Source organism: Magallana gigas, chromosome 3 (genome assembly GCF_963853765.1).
Source record: "Magallana gigas chromosome 3, xbMagGiga1.1, whole genome shotgun sequence".
NCBI lineage: Eukaryota > Metazoa > Mollusca > Bivalvia > Ostreida > Ostreidae > Magallana > Magallana gigas.
The window spans coordinates 54682860-54692054 of NC_088855.1; the positions used below are offsets into that span (position 1 = coordinate 54682860).

Consider the following 9195-nt stretch of genomic DNA (forward strand, 5'->3'; position numbering starts at 1 on the left):
CATTGATGACTGAATAACTACACAGATTGGAACTACAATAAATTCTACTTGATGTTTGAAAACAGAATAGTGAACTTCAATTTTCAGAACAATTTTAATATCTCAAAAATTGCAAGGGCAAGTACATGTATAAAACAATACATAATTTAATAACAATAACACACACATCACAGATTCACAGGCGGTGCATTGTTTGTAGAAAGAAGTTTGATCTCCAATTAGAAAAGGTTTGTTTGGAGCATAATACGAATGAATTCTGATTGGTCCACCCGACCATCGCCATTAATGTCAGCTTCTTCAATCATTTCCTCTAGTTCCTTCTGTGTAAATTTTATTCCCGCTTCTTCACAAGCCATTTTCAAATTGTCTAATGATATTGAACCTGATTTATCTGTAAGAGAGAGACAATATTAATAATTTATCTGGTTTTTTTTTTGTTCAAAGGTTTAGATAATATGTGGATAAATATAGGTGTCATCAATAGTGGGAACACAACTAAGTATATTCAAAGAGTGGGTAAAATGCCAGTCTTGACCAGGACTCTACTTTAAGGGCCTCTGGCATACAGTGCCAGCGCTCTAACCACCAAACTATTGAGACCCAATATGTTGACTGACAGGCACACACCTGTGTATCCCTGTAACATACATGTATATGAGGTGACACACCTGTGTATCCCTGTAACATACATGTATATGAAGTGACACACCCGTGTAACCCTGTAACATACATGTATATGAAGTGACACACCCGTGTAACCCTGTAACATACATGTATATGAAGTGACACACCTGTGTAACCCTGTAACATACATGTATATGAAGTGACAAAACTCTGCTCACACTTTCCCATCAAAAGAAGACTTACCAAAGTCAAACATGCTGAATCCTTTGAGGATTTCATCATACATGTCTCTGGAGTCTCCCTGTCTGTCAATGACCACTTCCAGAAATTCTGTAAATTCTATTTGACTAAAAAAAATGAAAAAAGATGGAAAAAATTAATTTTTCAAAATTTTATGATTTAAATATGTACATTTTTTTGGCAGTGCAATATATTATGGATATATCTGTGAAAAATCAAACCTTTTGCCCTTCAAGTTGACATCAGCAATCATTTGTTTGGCATCCTCTCTGCTGCATTTAAAACCTAGAGCTCTCATTGCACGCCGAAGTTCAGCAGAGGTAATATACCTAAAATGTCCCGACAAAAGTTGATAAAAATAATAGAGCAATGATTATTAAAATCATATTATATCAGTATTTTGATGTATTTGATGAGGAAACTAAAAAATTAATTGTTGGATTAAGTGATCAGTATTTTTTTCATTTTTCATTTAAGAAGGCGCTGTTGCACTTTCTGTCAACAGTTCATGTAATATATAAGATTGACGTGGCAATTGTAAGCACTTAATTTATCAGTAAATATGAACTTAAAAATGTAAATACATGTATTAGTTTTGAGGTCAGGTCAAGTCAACCATATATTTTGAAGACATGCTTAAAGCTGAACACTGCTCGTAAATAGACACGTCGCACAGATACCTGGTATATAAACCCTTCGATTTCGTTGCACCTGATTGCACACCCGAAACTCGTGGCCGACGTGTAGTATTCCTTTCGTTGTCTTTGGAATTAATGCATTTTATTCTTATTTAATGTGCATATTCTGTTTGTAAATTATATTTTGACCAGTTTAATTGATGTTAGTATTCTCCTGGCTTGAAAAAAGTGCATAAAACTTGATAATATCATTGTGACCGAGTAACACGGCGAGGCAAGATGTACGTCCACACAGGTGAGACCTCTACAGCAAAATACTTTAAACTGCTAAGAGGTCTCCAGCTTATATTGGGGTTGTAGGGATAATGGTAGTGAGAGAGAAATATGGCGGACAGTGCCTATTTACGAGCGGTGTTCAGCTTTAAATATATTCGAGATAGATTTCAAATCTATAGAAAAGACAATGACCAAAACTTATACTGTAATATAAAGTGTCTTACCCATCATTGTTTGAATCAAACAGTTCAAACACAACCAATAAATCTCTGATTTCCTGTGATGTCAGGTTCTTTAATATTCTATTTGACATTTTATATCCATGAACTTCTTTTTCGTCAACTGGATTTGATGTCAATAGTTTAACAAGCTAAAAAAATTATATCAAAGATTAGCCTCCAATATCATACAGGTTTATGGCAGTATATATTATACCCAATGTGAATGTGGGGTATTAATTAACAGGGGCTTTTTTTTGGGGGGGGGGGCAACTTAAGGATCAATCTCTTAAATACTATTTGAGTGTTACATTTTCGGTTTTTTTTAATGAGGATTTACAATATTTTTGCAAAATATATTAGAAGAAAACCCATTTTGGCACTGAGATTTTATATCCTGTTTGGAATATTATAGCAAAAAATGGGCTCTAAAAGACAATGGTATCAAAATGGTAAAGGGAATTATATAAGATTGCAGATAAACTATATATATATATTTATAAATGGATTTCAAGACTTCCATAAAGTTTGATCAATGATTTTATTATCTAATGTACGTCATTGTGCACATACAACCCTTAAGCTCACTTTGAATTGCAAAGATTTTTTGTACCGAATGGGAAAAGTATCGGTACTTACACTTTCGCCTGGCTTAGGAGCAGGAGGGACATAGGCGGGCGCTATTGGGTCGGCGGGAGACGCATTCTCCTTTAGAGATTTACTGCTACTCTTCTTGCTCTTTCCTTTCTTCGATTTACCCTTCTTCTTGCCCGGCATATTAAAGATTAATGTGTGATAAACTAGTAAGGTATTTGTTTACAAAGAGCACCTGTTGTCCGCCATTTTGACGCTACCTTTGTTGCCCTCTGACGTAACAATCGTAGTTGTCGCTGATTGGATACTTTGAATTGTAGTTTTAGAGCAGCCCAAGGGATTAATAATTCCGGAGCAAGTATTGTTATATGTTGTTTATTTTTACATGCTTATAAAATGACAGATGTTTAATTGACTATTCATGTCAATGGTTTATTGACATCACGATGTTGGCATACAGTCAAAGTGAAATCAAATGATCGACAGACAAAAGAAAACTATAACATACTATGACATACTATAACATAAAGGATATACCGTATATCCGGTACTTTTCGCGATGATCTATTATTCGCTTTTTTCGCGACCTCTTATTGAACACGCAAAAATTATATCCTATACTATTTTCCATAAGAAACTTTTAAAATCGCCAAAAAATGACTGACGCAAAAAAAAAATGCTACATATTTTCCCCATTTTCGCAAATTTTGTGACACGCGAAAAAAAACCCGTATATTCGGTAGCATGCAAGAAAATTTAATACAATTCTTCATAGTCCCTGGAACTGTTTTTTTTCTGTATAAAGCTTTTATTTAAGGACGTTGTTTACTCAGGGTTTAAGTTCTCAAATCCGGATTAATAAAAAGTTCAATTTAATGAGTAAAATTTGTTTTAAATACAAAAAGTATTTATGAAATGAACTATTATTGACATAACAATCGATATTTTTACTAAATTATGGAATTAGGCTCTGATAAAGTTTGACTTTTAGCAAAGCAGAGGAAATTCGGATCAAATTTTTCAGATTTTGTTTTCCACTGAAATATTTTTGATAGTACTATAATATTTAAAGTTAAGATTTTATTTGTTAGTCAACATAATTTTGCATATTTTCTGTTGGTTTTATCTTGCTTTTTCGTTTAGATAATCGTATGGCACACACTACAAAAATATTGAAAAATGCTTAAAAATGATAAAAGACACCATATCTCAAAATTTTGATCATTGACCTCATATGAATTTTATGCCAGGAGAAAAAGGTTATTATACTTAGTTTAATACTATAAATGTTTTGGCATTATCATCATTCAGTTTTTTGTTATATTGAATCAAAAATGGGTAGTAATTTGAAAACTGATAGAGGAAATTCGGACTAGAATACCCTAAAAAATTGTAAATGAAAACACATAATTCTTTGTATCTATTTAATGTCACTACCATTCATAAACTGTATTTCATTTGTCAAAGAGTTAAGCAATTTGTATTATTTTCACAATTCAGAAAATCTCAATTATAGTGTAAATTTTTTATGGATTTTTCTTATATTTTCACAAAATATTCAATGGCCATTAACTCAAAAAGTAGGTCATTGACCTACTTATTTGAAAGTGAAGAACAACACTACCATATAAGGTCTATAACACACAGTAGTTGGTTTTTCATTATCATCAGTGGAATTTTTTTTCATTCTGAGTAAACGTCATCCTTAAGTAGATACATAGACGTTATTGTAGTATTATAATCACATGAATTATTTAATAACAATTTTTTAATGGGATCAATACCACAGTATGCCTATAATTTATCATTCAAAATATCACAATACTGAAATCAAAGATACACAAGACAGTAAAGTTCAATATGTTTTTTCATTTTTGACTAATAACTTACAAGTATAGCATAATCGTTTATCGTTAAGGATAATTGGTTTACAGTATTTACCTGTTTCAATAAATAATAGCTTATTCCAACAACAAGTTTCATCCTTCAACGTACATTTAAATCAACACCACGTACTTACAACATCGGAAATAACTGATTTAATTCGTTGAAAATACGTACATCGAACAATCAAAAAAGAAATTAACTATATATCGGATACAATTTACAGATAATAAACGCGTCAAGAAATTATCACAAAATTATCACGTAATATATTTGTAGTGTATTTGTTTCTGTTGCTTAGTTACGCCTTCTAGTTAATGTCGTTGTAACAGGGTTTTGCCTAAAAAAATATACATTAACATTAAACATAAAAATAGAATAATTTCTCAACCATTTTCAGCTTTTTATATTTCAAATTTTCAATGAATTTCTTTTACCAACATCCTATATAAAGGCATAGTATTTTGACAAAATAAACGCACAGATTTCAACAATTATATAATGATAACTGTTTGACATCATAGCCCATCCTATTTCAGTTGTGAAATTCAATGATACTTACCGGCGTTCCTCTCCAGTGTTCCCTCGGACTCCGGGGTGGAGGCTCGGGAGGAATCAGAAATCTCCGACTGGAACCCCTCTCGGCGTAACAGCCAGTAAGTCCGTACCGTGCCCTTGAACGCGTGGAGAAGGTCACGGTCGTTCTGTAAAACATGAAAAACACGACAAATTTAAAGGAAGTACAGAAAAAACAGTGTTTGAACGATTTTACAGAATTCAGCTAATTTGAAGTATAGTAATAAATTCGTCAACACGTACTGCATTTACCTTAATGTTGTCCTTCCGCTCCTCTATAACAAAGCCGCCCAGCCCGTCCAACAGCTCAAACGTCGTCTCGCTGATGTGAATGCGATTGGCTGAAGAAGTTCAAAAATATATATTTACTTATAAGTTACTGAACTTAAATTTATTACAGAGTTGTTGCATAAGTTCTCAACCCTGAGGTTACCTTTTCCGAGCGACTCCATCTTGGACGCAATGCTGACAGTTTCCCCAAACAGACAATACCTGGGCATCTTGGACCCCACGACTCCAGCTACCACGGGGCCTAAAATACAAAAGGCAATCAAGACACCTTTCTTCACTTTACCGTTATCGGTACATTACAACATACATGTATAAACTGTGAGCATACTGTTTTTAAAACATCATTTGAACATGTGTATCCATACCCGAGTGGCAACCCGTTCTAAGTCTGAACTTGGTACCGGGGAGGTGCGGAATTTCCAGACGATTGATGTGTTCCAACAGATCCAGGGCCATGGTGGCGATCTCCGCGGCGTGCCGCCGCCCGTTCTGTCGAGGAACGCCTACGAGGGATAAGAGAAGCAAAGATAACCAACGGTGTATGTAGATTCAATATCAAACTACTACAACTGACGTATCATATACCACCTACCGGACACCACCATGTAAGCGTCGCCGATCGTCTCCACCTTGTAGACGTCATACATCTCTATCCGCTGGTCAAAGCACAGGTACAGACTGTTCAACATGTCGACCACCTGCAGCGGGGAACTCTGGGAAGAGATCTGTGTGAACCCCACGATGTCACTGAAGAAGATGGTGGATTCACTGAACTGCTCCGCATCAACGACTTCGTTCTGTTTCAGTCGCTCTGCAACCGACTTTGGTAACATCTGGTATAAAAGTGTGTCTGTTCTTTTTTTCTCCTTATTGAGAGCTTTTGTGCTGTAATGAATTAATATCAAGTTTCATTCGTTTAAATCCTTTTTTAACTTTTTAAATGCGTTTTTATTCGGCGAAACTAAAAAATACAAACCGATTTGCTATAGATATGGAATACGTCTGAATCTCCGATGTGAGCGAATACACAGCAAACACGATCAAAGGACAGATAATCAGAATCACTCCGAACACGATGCAGATGGTGATCACGTTTCTCAGATCGTCATTGGAGCTTTCCGACAACAGCTGATCTATTTTCGTCGCCAGTTGTCTTTGTGTGGCCCGGAGAGCATTCATATACACCGTCATATTATTGAACCACCATTTGGCGCGCTCCACAGAACCACGTGACGACGAACTTCTGTTGGAGCGAATTTCGTTTCTCATTTTCTGCATGGGTTCTATGATGTTTGCATTTCTCATCAACTGTGCTTCGTACATGTCATAGGCCAGTTCGGAGTAGAGACGGGAGGACTGGAACGTGATGTTGGCAATGTCTTGGCTTTCTACAAACAACAGATACTCATCCCTTGTATTGAATCGACCAACGGCGTAGAAAGACACCCCAAGTCCTCGCTCCCGCCCGAAAAACTCGCTGGCAACTATGATCTCCTGATACGCCACCAAACTTTTCCAAACCGATCCGGATTGTGTTTCCACAATGGCTTCGTACAGCCACTGGATGAAGACTTCGATGCTGTCGGAATAGAACTGGAGCTCCTCCTTGATGGTTCTGTTGTACGAGTCCAGCTGGTAGCGGTGTCGGTTGAGATAGGACAGAAACTTCTCTCGGGTCTGAAACTCGTCTCTGACGATGTTGGCGCTGGTGGGCCAGGAGGACAGGTTCTGGATGGCGATGTCGGTGTCGGGGTAGCGCTGTAGGAGGAGGTCCTTGGTCTCCAGCTCTATATTACTGACGTACAGCGCACTCATGTCGCGCTCTCTCTGGATGTTGCCCAGTAGTATACCCAGCTCAATGCTACAAAAGAACCAGTTGTCGATTGATTGACACATACCGACATAGGAAAACCCACCCGAAACCAGTTTTAAAACAACAATGTATTGATTACAAAGTGTTCGTGAATATATAAAAGTCTATGTGGTACCTGAAGTAAAGAATTCTGCTGATTTTGGAGGAGACGATGTAGCTCTCCAGGGAGACAATGAACGTGTTGGCCGTCATCCCCGTCAGGACTATCACAGGGATCAGCACCACGGCCAACATCTTGACCATCTGCTGTCTCTTCCCGGCATCAGTGATAGGGTTACCTTAAAGAAAAATAAAAAATAACCCTTCCTAGTGATATGTGTACTTTATCAAGTAATACGTGGGTTGTAATGAAATGGATGAATTTTTTTTTGTATGAGATCAATTTTTAACATCAGGCCTGGGGGCCATAAAAGTTAGATGAGCTCACTTTTGATCTAAGTCTCACTTTTATCAAAGGAAGATATAGTGGAAAAGTGAGACTGAGATCGAAAGTGAGCTCGTCTAACTTTTATGGCCCCCAGGCCAGGTGCCGATGGTGTATTTGAATTTTCATATACAGCTTACCTCTGCACACCTCCTCACACCTGTTCCAGTTCTGCCCCAGGTTCAACATGTCCATAATGGCCAGATTGAGTTGGGACTGAGTCAGGGACTCCATGGAACTGGCCAGTGAGGGCTCCTTCTTGCCGTCCCCGGGACGAACCCGACCCCCACGCTTCAGCCACGTCATCTTTGAGCTTACTTCCGCCATCTATTTGTCACCAAAAGAAAGATACAAATGGAAATCTTCAGATGTATTGATAAGAGTCAAATTTGGCCCTCATGCTTTAATATAAATTTTAAAGTGTTTCTAATATTATTTTTATGGAAGAGTTTGTATAATTAAGATATGTCTTTATTTATTTAATTTTGTTTCACTCATTGGCAGTATGGCGTCAAAAAGTGACGCTATGCATAGATTAATTTCAATAAAAATCAGTTTAAATTAATCAAAATCAGTCAAAATCGATCAAAAAATGCATTTTTCTGATCTTTTCTTCAAATTGAAAATAAAGAGCGCGGCTTTGAACAAGCAAATTACAATTATAAGTCTTGGATGGACAAATCTTTGAAAATATTTTGTTAGATTAAGTCGTCGCTCAATGTTATTTGAAAGAGAAAGTGATTTAAAAAACCGTTTTCTGAAAGAAAGGCATGGAATGCCGAAAAATTACGGACTTGAGGACACTTGATTAAAAAAGTTATGAAAAAACTTCACATATAAATATGTAAAAAGAAAACATATTAGTTCTGTATCAATATGATGTTCATTTTTGGGGAATGGGAATTTTAGGTCCTGATCTTTTAATTAGAGTCCTTAATCAAAGCTTTACACAAACGTGTAAAATACATGTCAGGAGAGGGGAAAGAACTATAGTTGGCATAAAGTTACTCAACATATTTCAAACTACCCATGTCAAAAATAAATTGCCAGGAGACTCAGGGGTCTCAACATTATTGGTTCTAAGCTATGCACTGGTATTAGAAAGTATGTAATGAATAATGAATAATGTAATGAATGTAAAGAAGATCTATACTTGCCTGTACGCTGTATCTGTTAACACATCCTAGGGAGACTGAAGTAAGACTGGAGTCGGGGGCCTGGGTCTAAGGGCGCTAAATGGCCAAGATGAGACTATAATGGACGACCATTAGCAGTCGATTGTAGTCAATCAAACGGTATAGCCTAATAGGGTGATAAAGACAATATCTAACAAGAACGACTTTTTTCTGAGGATCAATTCAATTCTTTATTCGCTCAAGACCAGTTCACTGGTATTTGAGGTTCAAAATCAGTATATACAAATGTACACGAATACAGTCAAGGATCACATGTACAGTAGAAGTAATAATGGCAAAAAAAAAATTAAAATCACAATACAATAGGTTGTGAAAGTTGGTTTCTGGAAGAACAGACTTTGAAAATTTTCTTAATAAATAT

At 36.3% G+C, this 9195-nt stretch overlaps 2 protein-coding genes across 3 annotated transcripts; both read right to left on the bottom strand.

Annotated features, from left to right (window-relative positions):
• Positions 1-75: 75 nt before the first annotated feature.
• On the bottom strand, positions 76-2884 carry LOC105341222 (uncharacterized). Its single transcript, XM_011447616.4, has 5 exons — positions 2636-2884; positions 2003-2148; positions 1086-1193; positions 868-971; positions 76-391 (listed from the first exon to the last, which is right to left on the bottom strand). The coding sequence occupies exons 1-5, from the start codon at positions 2771-2773 to the stop codon at positions 219-221; spliced, it is 669 nt and encodes a 222-aa protein (XP_011445918.1). The 5' UTR covers positions 2774-2884; the 3' UTR covers positions 76-218.
• A 1411-nt stretch (positions 2885-4295) lies between these two features.
• Positions 4296-8942, bottom strand: LOC105341210 (uncharacterized). 2 transcript variants are annotated; one of them, XM_011447603.4, is made up of 10 exons: positions 8796-8942; positions 7779-7965; positions 7330-7492; positions 6318-7202; positions 5934-6226; positions 5707-5844; positions 5484-5582; positions 5303-5391; positions 5037-5178; positions 4296-4814 (listed from the first exon to the last, which is right to left on the bottom strand). In XM_011447603.4, exons 2-10 carry the CDS (start codon positions 7963-7965, stop codon positions 4789-4791), a joined length of 2022 nt encoding a protein of 673 aa, XP_011445905.1. In that variant the 5' UTR covers positions 8796-8942; the 3' UTR covers positions 4296-4788. The 2 variants fall into 2 exon arrangements, with proteins under 2 accessions (XP_011445905.1, XP_011445897.1); XM_011447595.4 differs by having other exon boundaries at positions 5294-5391.
• Positions 8943-9195: the final 253 nt, after the last annotated feature.

What these genes read in the sequence shown, in the direction of transcription:
- LOC105341210 (XM_011447595.4), bottom strand. Translation starts at nt 7,965, where the DNA reads ATGGCGGAAGTAAGCTCAAAGATGACGTGGCTGAAGCGTGGGGGTCGG. An exon ending in TCCATATCTATAGCAAATCG is followed by an intron (nt 6,227 to 6,317) that starts GTTTGTATTTTT and finishes AATTCATTACAG; the next exon opens with CACAAAAGCTCTCAATAAGG. An exon ending in ACAACATTAAGGTAAATGCA is followed by an intron (nt 5,179 to 5,293) that starts GTACGTGTTGAC and finishes CATGTTTTACAG; the next exon opens with AACGACCGTGACCTTCTCCA.
- LOC105341222 (XM_011447616.4), bottom strand. Translation starts at nt 2,773, where the DNA reads ATGCCGGGCAAGAAGAAGGGTAAATCGAAGAAAGGAAAGAGCAAGAAG. An exon ending in CTCCTAAGCCAGGCGAAAGT is followed by an intron (nt 2,149 to 2,635) that starts GTAAGTACCGAT and finishes TAATTTTTTTAG; the next exon opens with CTTGTTAAACTATTGACATC. An exon ending in GTCAACTTGAAGGGCAAAAG is followed by an intron (nt 972 to 1,085) that starts GTTTGATTTTTC and finishes CATTTTTTTTAG; the next exon opens with TCAAATAGAATTTACAGAAT.